The sequence below is a fragment of the Gouania willdenowi genome, chromosome 5 (assembly GCF_900634775.1).
Source record: "Gouania willdenowi chromosome 5, fGouWil2.1, whole genome shotgun sequence".
Lineage (NCBI taxonomy): Eukaryota > Metazoa > Chordata > Actinopteri > Blenniiformes > Gobiesocidae > Gouania > Gouania willdenowi.
This window is the reverse complement of record NC_041048.1, coordinates 1,506,367-1,529,235: the sequence shown is the minus strand read 5'-3', so window position 1 is coordinate 1,529,235 and position 22,869 is coordinate 1,506,367. Positions and strand designations below refer to the sequence as shown.

Here is a 22,869-nt window from a genome sequence, read left to right as displayed (position 1 = left end):
CCTTACTGCTTTCTTAGTCCAGTTTAAGTATGTGCATTATATTTACAGTAGTTTTTAGGATTTTATTTTGGTCTTAACTCAATTTTTTTTTTTTTTTAAATTTTTAAATTTTTGAAAAATATGCCTTACTATAGCCTTACTTTTGATTTTAGTTGATTTTTAATTTTTGTCATTTTTTGTGCCTTACTGCTTTCTTACCTCAATTCAAGTATGTGCATTATATTTACAGTAGTTTTTAGGATTTTATTTTGGTCTTAACTCAATTTTTTCATTTTTTTTTTCATTTTTGAAAAATATGCCTTATTATAGCCTTACCTTCGATTTTGGGTGATTTTTAATTTTTGTCATTTTTTGTGCCTTACTGCTTTCTTAGCCCAGTTTAAGTATGTGCATTATATTTGCAGTAGTTTTTAGGGTCTAATGATGGTTCTAACTCAAATTTTTTTTTTTAAATTTTTGAAAAAAAATGCCTTGTTATAGCCTTACTTTTGATTTTAGGGGATTTTTAATTTTTGTCATTTTTTGTGCCTTACTGCTTTCTTACCTCAATTCAAGTATGTGCATTATATTTACAGTAGTTTTTAGGATTTTATTTTGGTCTTAACTCAATTTTTTTTTTTTTTTTTTAAATTTTTGAAAAATATGCCTTATTATAGCGTTACCTTCGATTTTGGGTGATTTTGAATTAATGTCATTTTTTGTTCCTTACTGCTTCCTTAGCCCAGTTTAAGTATGTGCATTATATTTGCAGTAGTTTTTAGGGTTTGATGATGGTCCTAACTCAATTTTTTTTTTTTTTTTTTAAATTTTTGAAAAATATGCCTTACTATAGCCTTACCTTCGATTTTGGGTGATTTTGAATTTTTGTCATTTTTTGTGCCTTACTGCTTTCTTAGCCCAGTTTAAGTATGTGCATTATATTTGCAGTAGTTTTTAGGGTCTAATGATGGTCCTAACTCAATTTTTTTTTTTTTTTTTTAAGTTTGAAAAAAATGCCTTCTAATAGCCTTACTTTTGATTTTGGCTGATTTTTGTTTTTTTCATTTTTTGTGCCTTACTGCTTTCTTAGCCCTGTTTAAGTATGTGCATTATATTTGCAGTAGTTTTTAGGGTCTAATGATGGTCCTAACTCAATTTTTTTTTTTTTTTTTTATTTTAAAAAAAATATGCCTTGTTATAGCCTTACCTTCGATTTTGGGTGATTTTGAAATAATGTCATTTTTTGTGCCTTACTGCTTTCTTAGCCCAGTTTAAGTATGTGCATTATATTTGCAGTAGTTTTTAGGGTCTAATGATGGTCCTAACTCAATTTTTTTTTTTTTTGAAATTTTTGAATAAAAATGCCTTGTTATAGCCTTACTTTTGATTTTGGCTTATTTTTGTTTTTTGTCATTTTTTGTGCCTTACTGCTTTCTTAGCCCAATTTAAGTATTTGCATTATATTTACAGTAGTTTTTTGGATTTTATTTAGGTCTTAACTCAATTTTTTTTTTTATTTTAATTTTTGAAAAATATGCCTTACCTTTGATTTTAGTTGATTTTTAATTTTTGTCATTTTTTGTGCCTTACTACATTTTTATTCCATTATAAGTATGTGCATTATATTTACAGTAGTTTTTAGGATTTTATTTTGGTCTTAACTCAATTTTTTTTTTTTTTTAATTTTTAAATTTTTGAAAATAATGCCTTACTATAGCCTTACTTTTGATTTTAGTTGATTTTTAATTTTTGTCATTTTTTGTGCCTTACTGCTTTCTTACCTCAATTCAAGTTTGTGCATTATATTTACAGTAGTTTTTAGGATTTTATTTTGGTCTTAACTCAATTTTTTTTAAATTTTTGAAAAATATGCCTTACTATATATAGCCTTACCTTCGATTTTGGGTGATTTTTAATTTTTGTCATTTTTTGTGCCTTACTGCTTTCTTAGCCCAGTTTAAGTATGTGCATTATATTTGCAGTAGTTTTTAGGGTCTAATGATGGTTCTAACTCAAATTTTTTTTTTTTAAATTTTTGAAAAAAAATGCCTTGTTATAGCCTTACTTTTGATTTTAGGGGATTTTTAATTTTTGTCATTTTTTGTGCCTTACTGCTTTCTTACCTCAATTCAAGTATGTGCATTATATTTACAGTAGTTTTTAGGATTTTATTTTGGTCTTAACTCAATTTTTTTTTTTTTTTTTTAAATTTTTGAAAAATATGCCTTATTATAGCGTTACCTTCGATTTTGGGTGATTTTGAATTAATGTCATTTTTTGTTCCTTACTGCTTCCTTAGCCCTGTTTAAGTATGTGCATTATATTTGCAGTAGTTTTTAGGGTTTGATGATGGTCCTAACTCAATTTTTTTTTTTTTTTTTTAAATTTTTGAAAAATATGCCTTACTAATCGATTTTGGGTGATTTTGAATTTTTGTCATTTTTTGTGCCTTACTGCTTTCTTAGCCCTGTTTAAGTATGTGCATTATATTTGCAGTAGTTTTTAGGGTCTAATGATGGTCCTAACTCAATTTTTTTTTTTTTTTTTTAATTTTTAAAAAAATATGCCTTGTTATAGCCTTACTTGTGATTTTGGGTGATTTTTGTTTTTTGTCATTTTTTGTGCCTTACTGCTTTCTTAGCCCAGTTTAAGTATGTGCATTATATTTGCAGTAGTTTTTAGGGTCTAATGATGGTCCCAACTCAATTTTTTTTTTTCTTTTTAAGTTTGAAAAAAATGCCTTACAATAGCCTTACTTTTGATTTTGGCTGATTTTTGTTTTTTTCATTTTTTGTGCCTTACTGCTTTCTTAGCCCTGTTTAAGTATATGCATTATATTTGCAGTAGTTTTTAGGGTCTAATGATGGTCCTAACTCAATTTTGTTTTTTTTTTTTATTTTAAAAAAAATATGCCTTGTTATAGCCTTACCTTCGATTTTGGGTGATTTTGAAATAATGTCATTTTTTGTGCCTTACTGCTTTCTTAGCCCAGTTTAAGTATGTGCATTATATTTGCAGTAGTTTTTAGGGTCTAATGATGGTCCTAACTCAATTTTTTTTTTTTTTTGAAATTTTTGAATAAAAATGCCTTGTTATAGCCTTACTTTTGATTTTGGCTTATTTTTGTTTTTTGTCATTTTTTGTACCTTACTGCTTTCTTAGCCTTGTTTAAGTATGTGCATTATATTTGCAGTAGTGTTTAGGATTTTATTTTGGTCTTAACTAAATTTTTTTACATTTTTGAAAAATATGCCTTACTATATATAGCCTTACCTCCGATTTTGGGTGATTTTTAATTTTTGTCATTTTTTGTGCCTTACTGCTTTCTTTTCCCATTGTAAGTATGTGCATTATATTTACAGCAGTTTTGAAAGTCTAATGATGGTTTTAAGTCGTTTTTATTGGTGATTCCAGCAGCAGAAAGCTAAAACACTTACCTTAAATGAATAGTAAATTGTTCTCACTGACAGAAAATGAGTTGAGTTTCCTGTGAAGATACAGCCTCTGGTTACACTTCCTCACCATCCCCTCAGTGTTGGAGGAGAACTTCAGCTGGTTGTCGAGGATGGAACCCAGGTATTTATCTTCCTCATCAGTCTGGACAGGAGAACCATGGATCATGGTGGCGACAGCTGTTGGAGAAGGTCACCACCACCTCTTTGGTTTTACTGATGTTCAGCATCACACCGCTCTACAAACTGCTGCAGAGCAGGTCCGTGATGCAGGAGGAACGTCACCAGGTGACAGTGATAGCTTCACTAAGCGACTGACAATTACATCATAATTGTAATGAATGATCAGTTCCATGAATCCAATTATAACTGAGCCAAACCCTACTTTCTGGAAATAAAGAGCAATTAGAGCATGGGAAACAAAGAAAGGCTTTGTGTGTTTCCTTTTGTGTATTGTTGCTGTTTTGTGTGTGTTAATAACACTGTCCAATGATCATTGTGGTTAAATCAGTGAAAGAAACACAAAACTGTCTTCAACCTTTATTTATTGAGAGTTTATTTCAGACCCCTGAGGAGTCGTTACGGTGAAAATGAGGCTTTGATGTCGTAAACATTGTAGCTTAAAATGAAGAGAGAATCAGTAGAAACAGCTTCAAACCTGAATTCAGTCAAAAGTTTTACAGTGAACGATACATTTATGCAACACCGCGCAACAAACATCAGCAGTGGATTAGAATATTAAGCCCCGCCCACACTTGTCTTTTAGCCTAGCTTACGCCTGATTGAGAAAACTTCAAAAGTCTAGCTGGGAATGAGCTGGATTTAGTTTTTTAACAAACAGTTGTTTAAAGCACCAGATGCATAGAAACATCACAGCTGTGTGCTTTCCTGTTTGTAAAATATTAATATTGGGTGTTTTGTTTTTGTTATTCATGAATTATTTCAGTCACAGATTTTGAAATGTAAGCACAAATTAAATCAAATATATAAAGACAAAACACAAACTATTATACATTATTGGTTAACAGTGGTTTGAAATGGGTGGGCGGGGCCGTTCCTGAGGTATGTGGATGCAAATGTTCTGATTGGCTCTCACAGCATCATCTTGCTGACCTGCAGTCGGAGGATCTGGATCTCCAGGTTGAGTTTCTCTCTCTCCAGCAGCAGGTTTTCTCTTTTCAGCTGCAGTAAGTCATCACCAAACAACAGCAGCGACCCAGAGAGACGGCGATTAATAGGCTCCTCCCCCTTTACAGCTGTGCACAAACGGAGATGAGGAACGAATAGGAACATCAGAAATAACCAGACACGACAAAAAACATCAGTAAAACCATCCTGAACACAACATCCCTTTGTTTTCACCGTCCGTTACGTCTTTTTTTTTTGGAGTCGTTTTGATTGTTTATGTTGTAGTGGGGTTCATTTATTGTCAATTTGTGTTTTTGGAGTAATATCTGGAGTCGTTTTTGGTAGTTTTGGGTATTTTTGTTGCCGTTATGTATATTTTTAGTCATCTTGCACATTTAGGATGCCATTTCATGTGTTTTTACATGCAATTTTGTGTATTTTGGAGTCATTTATGGTATTTTTGGAGTTGTTTGTGTAGTTTCGTTGCAGTTTTGTGTATTGTACATTTTGAGGCCATTTCATGAGTTTGTGTTAGCATTTTTTGTTGTAATTTTTTGGTGATGAATAACGAAACTAAGACATTTTCCCTCCTCTGGAACTCGTCTTTAAGTCATTTTACTTTTTGTTGTTTTTTCTGTTTCATATTCCTTCCAAACATGTTGTGTATGTTTCAGGTGAAGGAGAAATAAACTTAAAGATGAATCTTTGTGTTTCCAGTGTTGCAGACGGTAAATGTTTTTCTTCCTCTGATATTGAAGGAAGTCCAGACAGAGACCAGTCCCACGTGTTTGTTAGCTTAGCACGTAGCGGCACTGGTTAGTATATCAGGTTCACTGATCAGTTAAAAGTTATGTGCGTTAGTTTAACAATAATTAAATGGACTTTGTTGTATTTAATTTCTTAAATACTTTATTTTTGCATAAACAGCATGAAAGTAAAAATACACAACAAAATAGTGAGAAGAGCATATTTTCAAATGATAAACAAATCACAGATTGTTTGGTTCCTTTGCTGCGTTCACCTCTAACAATCCCTGGAAACTTTGTTGTGTACATTTGAACAAAAGTTGCAGCAAAAAAGCTTTGAGAAGAAGTAAAAATATATTTAGAGGTCATTGTTTCAACCACAGATGAAGGAAAGTATCGTACATTTCAAAGTCTTTCAAATCTTTTTTTCTTTGGCACTTTGTTAAAATAATGACATGATTTTAAATATTTTTTTAAATCCATGAAAACATCCGTCAGGTATCTCCACATTTGTTCCGTAAATTATATGTAATTACAGAACTCTCTCCTGGTCAGACAACCCTAAGCAGGTCAGATACCACAGCACACTGATTACTGACTACCGCTAAAAGCAACAAACACACAGAGAGAAATGAACTGTTCCTCAAAACCCTTTGACATAATAAACCCTGAGTCGGCATCTGACCAGCAACCCTAAAGCTGGACTCCGTCTCGTTCATCAAAACCACCACAACAGTAAAAAGGAATTTTAAAGCTTGAATTAACACTTGGATGTTAAGCGCTGACGCAAGGACAGCATCTGTGAAAGAGTCTCAGTAAGAGTCCGTGCTGGTTACCGTGGTTACTGTCCTCGTCATCGCTCGTCTGCCTCAGAGGCTTCAGCTTCACCTCTACTGGGTAGTGGTCGCTCACTTTCAGCGCCTGGAGGCAAACACAGCAGTTATCGCACAAGTAACTATAATATTAGCACACGTCTAGTTAATCAATATTAGCACGTCTAGCTATAATATTAGCACACGTCTGGCTAATCATTGTGTCAACGTAACGCAGCACATTAATTCATATATTCAAACTCAGCTTTATTGATTTTAGTGTCTGCACTAAGCGCTTATGGTAGAAAAACATCCTGATTGTGAGAATCAGGAACCCACACAGACCTTCTCCTCACTCAGTCCAAACGCCTTCTGGAAGTTGAAGGGCTTTGCAGAGTTTGGTACCACAGCATTAAACATGTCGTCCCCATAAACCACGATCCTGAAGGAAGAAAAAGAAAAACGTCCACAGATTGCATTGGTATGGTCGTACGTTGTTACCTATCTTAAGTGCAGTCGTTCACACGGGGCACAGCCGTATGGTGTTACCTATCCTAAGTGCAGTCGTTCACACGGGGCACAGCCGTATGGTGTTACCTATCCTAAGTGCAGTTGTTCACACACAGCACATCCGTACAGTGTCACTTTGTTCACACAGGGCGCAACCTTACAGTGTTGCTTTGTTCAAATGGAGCACAGCCGTACAGTATTACCTGTCCTTAGCGTATTTGTTCACACAGAGTACAGCCGTACGGTGCTACTTTGTTCACACGGAGCACTTCCGTATGGTGTTACTTTGTTCACATGGGGCACAGCCGTACGGCGTTACTTATTTCACATGGAGCACCTCCGTACAGTGTTACGTTGTTCACGCATAGCACATCCGTACAGTGTAACGTTGTTCATGCGTAGCACAGCCGTACGGTCTTACCTGTCGTAGGCGTTGTCGTTGCCGGTGCTGGCCGTGGTGTCCACGTCGTCTTTGATGAGCCAGTGGAAGTTGTTGTCGCTGCGGATCCTGATGTTCTTCATGTCGCTTTTAGAAACGTAGGAACCGTCAGCGTTGAAGTCGCCCAGAATCATCACGTTCTGATTGGTCCAAACATGTGACATCATCAAAACCAGGAAAATATTGTTCCAAGTCAATCATACGATTACAAAAAAAACATAAACTATATTATTAATATTATTGTCAGGTCCCTCCAGGATTTTGCAATGTTGCGATCGCAACTATTAACGCAAAATCAAGCAAACTCCACGAAAACAGTGCGGCATTGCAATTTTTCTAAAAGCCCGCAACTTTCCCGCAACTTCGCTGAAAAAATAACATAAATATGCAGTAATGATAATAACTTATCGTTATTTTTGGCATCTTAGCGCTTGTAGTTGCTACAGAAGTAGCAGAGAATGTATTATGGGCTTTGCGCGATAAACATGTATACAAGACGCCGCATCGACTGCTGCTGCCCACTGGAGCAGAGCGTGTACGTATATTATGTCTATGCTTTGCGCTGCTTACAAGGAACCTACAAAGAAGAAAATGCCAACGTCACATCCTGTTTTCAACCAGTCCCAGGAGAAAGCATTCAATGGAGTCATGTGTGATAGAAATACCTCGCATTTGCTTACAAAAATATCGGCTAAGGATCGTGTAAAACAGAACCAAACGTTGCTTCATAAAAATGGAGGTAAACTTTTTTGTTCAAAATACAATGTTATCATCGAGCAAAAGAGGAAGTCGTCTATGGACAAATATTTTGCTTCAGCAAAACACGTCAAAAGAATGAAAGCCAGAGCAAAACCCCATGTGGAGACAAACAGGAAGTACACAATATCATTACATACAGTATGTACGTTGATGCTTTGTATTTTTTTGTTATGCCTAAAGAAATATGTCTTCATGACAGGTTCATGTGATACACTTTAAGATTCCTTAAATTCATTGTTGTTTACTAACTTCCTCTTCTGATGATCGTTTTGATTAAAAACTGTTTACATTCAGGGTACGCTCAGTGTATGAGCTAAAAAATGCATGTTTTGCAAAATTGTGTTGGTGTTTGCTTTCCAACAATAAAGCATATTTTTTCTTGAACGTGTCTGGTCAATATGTATTTATAATTGGTAGAAACAATTAACTTAATTGTGAGTAAAGTATGTTTTAGGGCTGAAAAAAAAATCGCAACTTTTGGAAAAATGGCCCAAGAAATCAGGCATTCTTTTAACATGACATTCTTTAAAAATAAAAGGTCTCTGCTTGAAAGTGTTGTTTTAATGAATGTCTTTTAAAAACAAAAGGTAAGAAACCCAAAAAAAGGAAAAAAAAAGTATTTTTTCAAAATAAAAGGTTTTTGATTATACATTAGAAACAATCAAACACGACATAAACATCAGTAAAATCATGCCTTGGTTTTTAACGTCCGTTTACGTGTTTCTGTGGGAGTTTTTGGAGTTATTTTGTTGTCGTGGGATTGATTTGTTGCCAGTTCGTGTATTTTTGTTTTCAGTTTGTCATTTTTTGTGTAGTTTTGTTGCAGTTATGTGTATTTTTACTATAGACTGTAAAAAGAATGGACGGGACAATCTCCCCGATGGAGTGAAGCTTTTATTTTTAGAGCTCCCCCTGCTGACTGGCTGCAGTATAGGTCATAAACTCCGCCTCCTCAATGATATTAGATGGGATGTGGGTCAAACTGTAAAGTTAAAATACTTGTCACATAATTATTATCCAAACCTAAACTCTGCTGATCATTAGTTATTATCACCATACATTGTGTTCAAGTGATCATTTTACTGTGAACTTTATTTTAAATAAGTCAGTGATGCAGTGATTTAACATTATCAGGTTAAAAGTGTTGTTGTGGTTTTAATGAAGGACTTTTAAAAACTAATTTCATTTTGGGGGAAGTCAATCATACGAGTACAAAAAACAATTATTAATAATATTTTAGTCCTCGGGCAAAGATGTTTATTCTTATTCAAGATTTTTTTCTATTTTTATAAACTTGACATTTAAAAAAAAACAAACACCTCTGCCTAAAAGTGTTGTTGTGGTTTTACTAAAATACTTTTAAAAAAAGTTTAAAAAAAAGTCAAAGTCAAAAACAGAATTTTCAAAATAAAAGGTTCCTAATTGAATAACTTACAAAAAAAAATTCTTTGGCATTCAAGAGTTTTTAAAAACCAAAAAAAAAATCCCTTTCTCGACAGTTTTGAATGGAGGACTTTTCAGAATAAAAGCTGAGTGGCTGATCTTACGTCGGTCCTCCACTTCTTCTTCACAAACTGGAAAACGTCGTAAAGTTCGTCCAGTTCCGTCTCCGAGTCGTCAGGTTTAGTGTGAACGGGAATCATCACCAAGTCCTTTAGCTCTGAACAAACATTAAACACAAGACACACACCTGAAGTACACACACACACACATTCTAAACATCACTGGAGGTTTTTTAAAGGTCTTTGTATGTTTTTCTTTAATGTCAAGGTGTGTATTGTTTCTCTGAGGCAGACAGACATAGGCAACTGGTGGCCCAAGGACCACGTGCGGCCCTCGCTCTAAATTGTAACGGCCCTTGAAGTAAATAAATAAAATAGTTAAAGACAGATACAAAATTACAGATTTATACACTAAACAACATAAATACATGACAAATGACTACAAAGACACGAAAACAACAACAAATGAGAGAAAAATTACAAAATAAAAACAAAAACACACAAATTGGCTCAAAACACACAAAACAACAAAAAACAAATGAAATGAAAGGAAAATAGGCTAAAAAAACATAAAACAAAAGTAAAAACACACAAGACAACAACAGAAAGCTGAAAATGAGAGAAATTACACAAAACAACCACAAAAAACAAAACTATAAATTACACCAAAAAGACATGAAATGACAGTCTACGGTATTTGTGTATTTTCTAGGGCCTATGCTACGAAGCTAGATAATTATATCCTGGATGTATCTCCGTTAGCTTCACCTAATCAAACATTGTCTGTCAGACGCTATGGGTTCTATTCTCCTACAGTATGTGTGTAAGTCCAAAAAGTCACACAGTGGTGCTGTTTCTGTCTGTATGCTATTCTCCTCCTGTACTTAAGTCAGTCGCTGCACGCCTTCATCACAGTTACACACTGTGGGTGGAGCCTCCCTGAAATGTGGGTGTTCCCATTAAAATCTATCTTTTCCTCTTACGTTCTTCTAACCCTGGAATAAGTGCAGCGCCCCCATAAGGTGAAACATTATATTGCACTAGAAATATGAACCCCATGTTCTATGATTTCTAGACAGCCCAAAAATATGACATCACCACCTCCTTTCCTTCAGCCCGCCTTCATTCACACATACGGGCTTTTGGCTCCTTACGCGCAGTGGGCGTGTCAGCAGCCTGGACCAGAGAATACGCGTAGGAGAAAAGTGCGTAACTGCAGGCGCGCAAAAAAGTGCTTAAGTCCAGACGGGAGAATAAAACACTTAGTTACGCGTGTCTATTTCAACCTGGCTACGTGCGAGCTCTAGTGACAGAAGAGGAGATTACAGCGTCAGACCAATCACAATCACACACAAACTGGAGAGCAGTTTACGTCACAATTGAGGAATAATTCTTAAAAAATATGAAGAATTAAAATCCTTAATTCAGACCAAAAACAACACTGTTGCTGCAGTAAAAGCAGGAAATAATAAATGCAGAAATTGACGAGTGTTAATGATTAAATTAGTGAGATTATGAATGGAGAATAAACAGACACTCTGATCAGTTTCACTTTCTCTTTTATGTTGTCTGTGTCTCTGATGATCAGCCTACATCATAAGGTGGAATATATTTATATTTATATTATCTACAGGACTGAGGCTCTCAGAATACATGAATTAATTATTTATTGCTTCATCAGCTGACTTCTTTTACTTTATCAATCCATCAGATATACAGTAAATGTATGTTTCCTACAGGATGTGATGGTAAATAAAGAATAAATATTCTCTCTCCTACCAGCGTCACATCAGATCCACAGTGACATGTTCACAATGATCCTCCTTTTATTGGACAGCTCGTTTTCTAAGAGATCTGATTAGTCAGGAGGCGGGGCTTTAGTACTCGCTCAGATCCTAGCCAGAACAAAACCTGGTCTCGACCAGGTTAGTCGTTCAGCCTAAGTTACCATGGTGATTTAGCTCCATAAGATGTTAGCTAGCTTTGTAGTGCAGCACACACAGATTAAATTCTGGAAGTTAGTGCGCAAAGAGTAAATCTAGTTTTGTAGTACAGGCCCTTGGGTCTTGTGTATTTTTCAAAGGTACAGTATTTGTGTGTTTTTCTGAGGTCTTTCCATATTTAAACGTATATAAACGTGTCCAACCTGTGTTCAAACATCTGAATCTCAGGATGTACGGATCTCTGGCAAAAACATCTCCACCTTCTGTCTCTGTGTCATCAAACTGATACGAACCCACCAGATCCACCAGATCATCCCTGGAAAAACACACGCACACACAGACACACAAACACACACACGTCAGAGGTGAAACAAATCACATCATAACCAACCAATCAGATTAAATGTAATTTTAGATTTATTACCAACAACAAACGTGGGGGGGGTGAAAGTAACTAGTCACTTTTAGTGTGAGTAATATCTAATTGAGTTATAGTGATACTTGAGTAGATATATCAGTACTCTTTACATGGTATCATGTGACCTCTCACCTGTAGAGGAACATAAACTGCTCTTTGTAACGAGTTCGACCCAAACGAGAACTGATCTTCAGAGTGTAGTGATGCTTCCTGTTGGACCTACACACACACACACACACACACACACACACACATGCACACACATGCACACACACACACACACACACACCTTATTATATTTGTATTAAATATGTGGGTGTATTGAAGTTCCGTTTACTCTTTGGATGGTGATGAGTTTATCTTTAAAAAAAAATTACCAATACAATGAAAATCATTTAATTCAATATAAAATATAAATCTTTATACAATCATTGAACAAAACAAAACAATCATTTTAAGTGATGTGTGTGTGTGTGTGTGTGTGTGTGTGTGTGTGTGTGTGTGTGTGTGTGTGTGTGTGTGTGTGTGTGTGTGTGTGTGTGTGTGTGTGTGTGTGTGTGTGTGTGTGTGTGTGTGTGTGTGTGGATCACTTCTAAACTCACACACACCAGTCTAACACACATGTACGTGTCTAACTTTCACTAAACTTACCTAATGTCAGTAGTCAGGTGTAGTGACAGGTGTGGTGTGAGTGAAGCTATAGTGATCATGTGACCTTCACTATGTAGCACCGTCTGTGTGACATGTAAACACTTATTGTCAGGTGTCCAGACGTGTACACGCGTACGTCACTAAGTGTGTGTGTGTGTGTTGTATTCTGTCCAATCACAGCAATGATCTGACTCAGAGCGTAACACTACAGTCACTACCACTCTATGGACGGGTGTAGTGACACAGACTGTAACCAGACTAAATGGTGGTCTGTTATACACTCACACACACACTGATATACCTGCACACGTGTAAGTGCCTAATATTTTATTTCTAAGTGTTTACATGTCACGTAGACGGTGCTACATAGTGAAGGTCACCTGATCACTATAGGTTCACTCACTACACACCTGTGTCTACGTGTGACTGATATATTTATGTTTGTTAGATGAACATCCAGGTGTGGTGTAGGTGTGTATACACTTTGTGTATATACATTAAAGTGTGTGCAGACATTTTAACACATCTACAAACACACATGCAGACGTGACTTGTGCATTGTGCCCGTCTATCTATTCTAAGTCTATAGGAAATGTAGATCAGACGTACAGATGTGCAGGGTACGTGTTTGATAGACTGGTGCGCATGAATTCAGAAGCGATCCACCCCCATAGTGTGTGTATGTGTGTGTGTGTGTATGTGTGTCTCACTTGTTCAGAGCGTCCATGAGGGTAGTGACGGACTCTCCAGAGGCGTCGACCACCTCTAGGATCAGGATGATGTCATAGCGGGAGACAATCTGATGGGAAAACAGGAAGTGTGACGTCTTAATGAGTATGTCGTGCGTTCACATTAGATAGTATACAGGATGTATACTCTATAGGACATTTTTTAAGTATGCACGGTGGACACACTAGTCATACTCAACTGTCCCATGATGCATTGGGAGCTGAACGTAAAATGATCTGAGTTTATCTCCGTACTGAGATTATAACATTAACCCTAACATGATCCAATAAACAAATAAAACATGTCTGTTCAATTTGAAAACAAAAATAAACAAAAATGAATTAATTTTTTTTGTAAAAATTCATTTTTCGGTAGTGCGCATGTGCGCCCATGCGCATATACAATTTCAGTACGATGTGAACTCAGTACAGGACACCAGCTTCAAGATAAAAATCAAACATCCCCTTTTCAAAATAAAAGCATCTTATCATAATCTTGCATATTTACATGTATATGTTCATTAATATGTATTTTGCCTGTAAAAAGAATAAACTCAAACTCATTGAGTTTGTAGTAGGACATTTATAACACAGACCATGTAATAGATCTGTTCCTGTCCTTTGTCACAGATATATCTAGCATAGATCTGTTCCTTTGGTTTTATTTGTGGTTGTTTTACATGTTTCTGTTTCCTTCTAAGCACTCTATGTTTGTATGTCTGTGTTTGTATGTCTATGTTTGTATCTCTTTAGGGTTTTACGTCAACATCCTAAACTTATTAAATGTGATCTACTTTCTTTCCATTTTTGACTTTTGAATTTATTGAGATGATCAGTGAATAAAGTGCAGGATTTTACAGCAGCTGTGTGTTATTTAGAAGATATGTATTTATTTAATACCATACGCTGAGGGAGAACACACACACACACGCACACTCACACGCACACGCACACTCACACTCACACTCACACTCACACTCACTCACTTTAATCAGGATGTCGAGGACTTCCGGGTCAGAAACTTTGTTTCTGCCAAACTTCTGGATGTTGAATGAAGCAACTTTCATGATGCCTTCAGGGACACAAATACACACAGTAAATACACACAGTAACGCACAGAATAAAATACACACAGTAACGCACACAAAAACACACACACTAACATACAGTAACACACACACACAGTAAATACACACAGTAACGCACACAAAAACACACACTAACACACAGTAACGCACACAGTAAACACACACAGTAAATAGACACACACTAACACACACACAGTAACACACACACACACACACACACACACACACACACACACACAGTAACACACACAGTAACACACACACACACACACACACAGTAACACACAGTAACACACACACACACACACACACACACACAGTAACAGAGGCTATGTAGTGGACTAACAGGATGAGACTTGTGAGGAATGAATGAATGAATGAATGTTTACATTCCAAAGCACAGGCATCATTACTATTGTTAAACCTGGTCACATGGTACGAGTGGACCAATCAGGATGAAGGAACAGACGTAAAAAGAATTAAGTTTGATAGGTTTTTAAATATATATTCATCCAAACTACAGTAACTATACTATATAAATTAATAACTACTATTAAAGGTTGTTATTAAGTCATTTTAAACTCATCATTGATTGACTGGGGATCCAAACTCTTCTATGGACCAATGAGAGCAGAGTAAAGAGTTCAAGGGGCGGGGCTATGTTATTAAGGCCACTTATTGGTTTAAGTTATTTTATTCTTTTGTTAAAATTTTAACTGTAAGTCACACTTCAGTAATTATCCTAATTATCAGTGAACAAAAGTTTGGATGTATTTACTTTGAAAATGACTTTTTAAATCACATAATCATAACTTTTAATCTTATAATCATAAATAGCTGTAGGGATACGCACACACACACACACGCACACACGCTTCTTGGCAGCGTCTGAAACCTGAAGGTTGTCGAACTAGTTTGAACAGGTGAACGCATGCACACATACACACACACATACACACACACAGACCATGTAAACACGGTGTCAGGTTGTGTAACTGTTGGAACAGATAGTCGTACTAATCTCTGTCTCAGACGGCGACGCCCTGAGCATTTCCTCGTCTCTATCAAAGTTTAACATCTATGTTTACGACCTACAAATTACGACCTATGACACACACAGTAACACATAGTAACACACATAGTAACACACACAGAAACATACAGTAACATACAGCAACACACACACAGTAACACATAGTAACACACACAGTAACATACAGTAACACATAGTAACACACACAGAAACACACAGTAACACATAGTAACACACACAGTAACATACACACACAGTAACACACAGTATCACACAGTAACACACACAGAAACACACAGTAACACATAGTAACACACACAGTAACATACACACACAGTAACACACAGTATCACACAGTAACACACACAGAAACACACAGTAACACATAGTAACACACACAGTAACATACACACACAGTAACACACAGTAACATACAGTAACACACACACAGTAACACATAGTAACACACACAGTAACACACAGTAACACACACACAGTAACATACAGTAACACATAGTAACATACAGTAACACACACAGTAACACACACACAGTAACACATAGTAACACACACAGTAACACAGTAACACATAGTAACACACACAGTAACACATAGTAACACACACAGTAACACAGTAACACATAGTAACACACACAGTAACACATAGTAACACACACAGTAACACATAGTAACACACACAGTAACACATAGTAACACACACAGTAACACATAGTAACACACATGGTAACACACACACAATAACACATAGTAACACACAGTAACACACACACAGTAACACACACACACACAGTAACACATTGTAACATACAGTAACACACACACAGTAACACATTGTAACACACACAGTAACACACACAGTAACATACAGTAACACACACACACAGTAACACGTAGTAACATACAGCAACACACACAGTAACACACACAGTAACATACAGTAACACACACACACAGTAACACGTAGTAACATACAGTAACACACACACAGTAACACATTGTAACACACACAGTAACACACACAGTAACATACAGTAACACACACACAGTAACACGTAGTAACATACAGTAACACATAGTAACACACAGTAACACACACACAGTAACACATAGTAACATACAGTAACACACACACAGTAACACAGTAACATACAGTAACACATAGTAACATACAGTAACACACACACAGTAACACACAGTAAATACACAGTAACACAACTTTTTATCTTCTAATCATAATTAGCCGTAGGGATGCGCGCGCGCGCGCACACACACACACACACCCACACACACACACACACACACACACACACACACACACACACACACACACACACACACACACACACACACACACACACACACACACACACACACACACACACACACACACACACACACACACACACACACACGCAAATCTCTGTCTCAGACGGCGACGCCCTAAGCATTTCCTCGTCTCTATCAAACTTTTACGACCTACAAATTACGACCTATGACCTGCGTCAGTCATCATGTTACATGGAGCCCAGTTTCACCAAAACAGCAGCTAAAGAAAGGCCCCAAAGAGCCAATCAGAGGGAGGCTCTGAGTGTCCCGACCTGTTGCTTTAGAACGTTAGCACAAGAGGAAACCACGCAGTTGTTTTCACTCTGAAACAATACAAGACGTTCCAGATAAAAAGGGCAATTTAAAGCTAAACATGATAAACACTGAAACACACTAAGTCCCGCCCCCTACCGTTTAAAGGTCACATGCTGCTGCACTAAAATCATACCTGTCGAGTTTTGGATTCGAAAATATGGTAAATGTTCTGGCGCCCGCTACGAGCCGTCCCAACCCCACGACCCCCCACAATACTAGAAATATAAAATATACAGTTGTTACCCACACACTAAACACAATCATGTGATTATAATCTGGTAGGTCGACCTTTAACATTAGAATACTGTGATCATACAGTGATATCGACCAAAACTCATATCTCAATATATTTGATCAAATTGATGATATATGACATAAATCTAGATAATTTTATTAAATAAAGTCTGACCAGAAAGACATTCTGGGTTAAATTAGCTGATGTAAAATGTTACACAGGCTCATTTATTAACAAACACCTGATCAATATGTAAAGGACAGCATGTGTGAGTGAGTTCTGTACTGTGGCTTGTTTAGGACTCATTAATCATCTCACTGAGCTTTACATGTTCTGAGAAGTAAAAGCTCCGACTCCTAAAATGAGTATTTTCATACAAAATAAGCATTAAAATAATATATGAAATATTATAATTTTCTTTATCACCAAAATAGAAAACTCGATACATCTTGAATCTCGATATATCGTCCAGCCCTAATTCCTAAATTATAAAACAGCCTAAATAAAAACATAAATGTGTTTATGAAGCACATGTGTTTATTTAATATACTTACAGTTTATATACAAGTCAACACGTTGTATATTTACTGTTAATTTAACATTGTTTGTCTTTAAGTTAAACATTAACATTTTATTTTATTATATATTTTATTATAATTTCTCATACTCACTCATATGGTTCTCTGATATTAACTAATGACTTATTAAACACATTTATTACAGACTTTACATTATTTAACACTTTATAAACAGTGTATATTTGTGGAGCTTGTGATTGGATGATTTTTCATGGTGACTTACGTGGTTCCTTCTGCTGTGGTAGACGTTAAAATATCAGTTATTAATCTAACAGAACGTGTAACTGTGTCACATCCTGATGGTCTTTAGGAAGATAAACTCTATGTTATATTTTATAACATATTTACACCAGTTCTTAGTTTTTATCACCAGAACGTCTTCATTCATCATCTCTGTTCTGTTGTTTCTGGGTTTATTGCTGATGTCAGCACTAATCAGATGACAGCTCTCTGAGGCTAGTGACGGTTTAGAGAGGCAGAGAAATTATTTTATTATATTTGAATTATTATTACATTAAAATAAAGGATCTTTATGGGAAAATACTAATACGAGACGATGGCGGGAAAGAGGATAAAATACAGGTTTTAAAACAGGATAATTGACAGAAATGTTAAACTACATTTTCTAAACTTTATCATTTAAATTCCTGCGACCTGCTGTGGTTTGTTTGTTAGTTCTTCCAATAGATGAAGGATAAATATTATCAAACATTGACAACTTCAGCACCAATCACAGAACGCCGCTTTTCCATAGTCACGGAAAACAAGGAATTGACTTTCAACTGTTATTTCTATTCCTTTTTATTAAAAATCAGGCTCTAGAATGACACAGAAGCTCCTCCCACGCTTGTTTTGGAACAACGTCACATGAACACGTCATTATTATTCCACAGAAAACCTGAGTGAATAACAAGGAAGTGAAAGAAACAGTCGAGAGTCAAATTTATTCACTATCTTGTTCCAAATCTCATGAAACGTAATCACATGACTGCATGGAATGTTACTATAATATAGTTTGTATTAATGTTACTATAATATAGTTTGTATTAATGTTACTATAATATAGTTTGTATTAATGTTACTATAATATAGTTTGTATTAATGTTACTATAATATAGTTTGTATTAATGTTACTATAATATAGTTTGTATTAATGTTACTATATATAGTTTGTATTAATGTTACTATAATATAGTTTGTATTAATGTTACTATAATATAGTTTGTATTAATGTTACTATAATATAGTTTGTATTAATGTTACTATAATATAGTTTGTATTAATGTTACTATAATATAGTTTGTATTAATGTTACTATAATATAGTTTGTATTAATGTTACTATAATATAGTTTGTATTAATGTTACTATAATATAGTTTGTATTAATGTTACTATAATATAGTTTGTATTAATGTTACTATAATATAGTTTGTATTAATGTTACTATAATATAGTTTGTATTAATGTTACTATAATATAGTTTGTATTAATGTTACTATAATATAGTTTGTATTAATGTTACTATAATATAGTTTGTATTAATGTTACTATAATATAGTTTGTATTAATGTTACTATCTCTATGAGACGCAGTAATGAGGAGAAGCTGTCGTGTAAATGATCTGAATTATTAAAGTGAATTGACTTTAATAATCCTATTGATTTAGCATGTTTGCTACAATTTGAGGAAGTTTAATAACCTATAAAGTCAGTGGTTCTCAATCTTTATCAGGTCTCAACCCCCAACATAAAGGTCTCAGAGAGCAGAGACCCCCACTGTAGCTGAACATGAACATTGAAGAACAGTCATGTGGAGACAGGACCATCTATAAGGGGGAATAAAGGAGAGATTTTTGGGGTCCATCCATAAAGTCAGTAAAATGATGGTCTATTGTTCTATGAATCTGTGATAACCACATTTATTTATTCATCTGAATAATATCCACTGTTATCCAGGAACGTTTATTATTATTATTATAATCATCTTAAAGATGGAAATCCTGGTTTTAATCACTAATAAAATGGTTCAAAGTGACCAAAAATGGTAGAAAAAGTGATGAAATGGGATTTTAAAAAAACCATAGAAATTGGTTAAAAGTTCTAAATTAAAGTGGATAAAAACAGACAGAACCTTTTTTTAAGTGTCAATAATGGAACAATTAGTTTAAACTGGCAAATAATGGGCATGACAAATGGTGAATGTGGTAAAAAACAATCATGAAATCTGGTTAAAAAAAAAAAAAAAAAGAGTTTAAAAGTGACAATAATGGGTCAATATATGTGACATTAGGTGTAAAAGTGGTAAAAAGTGTTTATAAGTGATGAACATGTCTGGAAAGTGGAAAAAATGTGCAGAAAAGACATTAAAATGTGATGTAGAAGTGTCAGAAATGTGAGAAATGTAGCAAAAATACATTAAAAGGAGCAAAAATATGACAAGAAAAAGCGATGAAAATAAGTTAAAATATGAAAAGTTTGGTGCAGATGCAGAAAAAGGGTAAAAATAAGCAAAAATAGGCTCAAATTGTTCAGAAAACATTCTTAGTGTCTTGAAGGCATCTGGCCACTTCCCCCCAGCGTCTCCCACGGTTGAGAACCTCTGGTTTAGAGGACGAAACAGATTAAAAGAAATGTTTTCTACAATCAGACTTTGATTTGGTTTAAAGTATCGCAGAAATAAAGAGGAAACGTTAAATACATAGAGAGCGTCTTCTAGTGCTTTCTCTGCTGCAGGAGTCATTTTATCATTTTACAAACTACATTCAGGCTAAACTTAAACATTAGCATTTGTCTGTGTGTGTGTGTGTGTGTGTGTGTGTGTGTGTGTGTGTGTGTGTGTGTGTGTGTGTGTGTGTGTGTGTGTGTGTGTGTGTGTGTGTGTGTGTGTGTTTCACCCACAGAGCAAGCGTTTCCTGTTCCAGATCAACATCAAACGTCTAGAACACGTCATTTAGATTTAAGAAGTGAAACTAAAAGCATCAATGTAGGAGCCACTTTAAATACTACATTATTAACTAAATCTATGTTTTTCAGGAAACATGTGTTGGATTATCAGGAATTTCACTGAACATCTGGAAACCCAAAGGAAAAAAACTGTGGCGCTGGTAAAGCACGAACATCTGGAGCACATCTGTGTTTTTTAAAAACAAACCCAGCAGAACGTCCTCGTCTTTGGACACGTTTTCACCGACAGCTGATCTTTGATCACCAAACACGATGATCGTCATTAACTGACTTTGTTTGTTACGTGAACATAAAAACTGTTTGATTGGAAGTGATGATGATGATGATGATGATGATGATGATGCATAAAGTCTGTGAGGCATCGACTGATTTCAGTTCCTGCAGGAGTTTCACCTGAATTCCTTTCATTTTGTCACAAAATTGTATTTAATCTGTGTAGAAATGTTGTGTCATAATAAACGTAGAATAAAAATGTCTGCCATCATGTGATAAAAGAGCGGGAAAACTGTGAGAGTTTCATTGAGTTTGTATTTGGATGCTCTAAAGCAGTGGTTCTCAACCCTGGGGTCAGGACCCCATTTGTGGTCATGAGACACTGGGAGAGGGTCTCCAGATGCCTTCAAGAAACTAAGAATTTTTTTCTGAACAATTTGAGCCCATTTTTATTTTTACCATTTTTCTGATTCTACACCAAACTTTTCATATTTTAACATATTTTCATCTCTTTTTCTTGCCATATTTTTGCTCTTTTTAATGTATTTTTGCTACATTTCTCCCATTTCTGACACTTCTACATCACATTTCTCCATATATTTCCTCTTTCCAGACATGTTCAGCATTTATAAACCTTTCCACCACTTTTACACCTAATGTCACATATGTTGACCCATTATTGTCACTTTTAACCTCTTTACACCATATTTACTGATTATTTTACCACATTCACCATTTGTTCCATTATTTGCCAGTTGAATTGTTCCAATATCAACACTTTAAACTATTTTTATCACTTTTTTTGTCTGTTTTTATCCATTCTAATTTTGAAAACTTTTAACCAATTTCTGTGGTTTTTAAAATCTCATTTCACCTCCTTTTCCACCATTTTTGGTCACTTTAACCCGTTTTATTTGTGATTAAAACAATGATTTCCATCTTTAAGATGATTATTATAATAATAAACGTTCCTGGATAACAGTAGATATTATTCAGATAAATAAATAAATGTGGTTTAAATCTAAATGGCTTCATTGAACACGTGCTCAGTCTAAAGCGTTGTTAAATATAAAAAGACGAAACAACAGCATTTAGGTTTGTTTTTTTGTGCTTTATTTTTTAATAATCAGAGTTTTATTTGTATTTGTTTTGTGAGAAAGATGTTTAAAAAATCTGTTTGGTTTTAGTTTAAAAATACAAAGCTGAGTTCTTGTGTTTTAAAAAGTGATCATTTCATGGTTGTGCATCAATAATGAGAAGTAACGAGTAAATCTATATCTATGAACACAGAAACTTTAGTCAGACTGAGTGCGTTAGAACGAGCGTGTAAGAGTTTCAAAGTAAAGGTTACAGGAATGTAAACAATGTGTGAAGTAATCAGATTAGAACAAAGAGCTCCTCACCTGTAACCCGATCAGATGAAGATAAACAACAAACTGTTTCTCTTTCTCTTAAAGCGGCGACACGAGACAAACAAGCCACAAGCCCCGCCCCCTGCAGGTAAGGGGCTAACGTACCTTTCACAATAAGAGCCCGGATGTAAATGATAAACCAGCTATGGAATACTTTTATCAGGAGGGGCGGGGTCACAAACATCACATTGTAGCTGATCTGAGGGTCACGTGATCAACATTCATGTTAACATTAGAATAATTCCGACCAATCAGAGCATTAACAGGAAACTACAAAGAGTTTGTTTGATTTTGTCATAGTTATTATTTTTTCTGTTTTATGGTAGTTGTGTTTTTTTGGGAATTGAATTGAACTGTTATTAAAACAACAACAACAATAATAATAATAATAATAATAATAATAATAATAATAATAATAATAATAATAATAATAATAATGATAATAATAATAATAATAATAATAATAATAATAAAGATTTCAATTGGACAGAGAAAAAAAATCACACGGAGGAAACATTAGTGTCCATCCATCCATTTTCTTACCCGCTTATTCCCGTTTAACAGGGTCGCGGGGGTCTGCCGGTGCCAATATCCGGCTCTCATAGGGCGCTGGGCGG

At 35.1% G+C, this 22,869-nt stretch overlaps 1 protein-coding gene across 1 annotated transcript; it reads right to left on the bottom strand.

Annotated features, from left to right (window-relative positions):
• Positions 1 to 3,958: 3,958 nt before the first annotated feature.
• On the bottom strand, positions 3,959 to 22,364 carry LOC114464019 (deoxyribonuclease-1-like). Its single transcript, XM_028448044.1, has 10 exons — positions 22,244 to 22,364; positions 14,054 to 14,139; positions 13,050 to 13,138; positions 11,821 to 11,907; positions 11,474 to 11,586; positions 9,373 to 9,485; positions 7,049 to 7,206; positions 6,463 to 6,559; positions 6,142 to 6,226; positions 3,959 to 4,687 (listed from the first exon to the last, which is right to left on the bottom strand). The coding sequence occupies exons 2-10, from the start codon at positions 14,132 to 14,134 to the stop codon at positions 4,524 to 4,526; spliced, it is 987 nt and encodes a 328-aa protein (XP_028303845.1). The 5' UTR covers positions 14,135 to 14,139; positions 22,244 to 22,364; the 3' UTR covers positions 3,959 to 4,523.
• Positions 22,365 to 22,869: the final 505 nt, after the last annotated feature.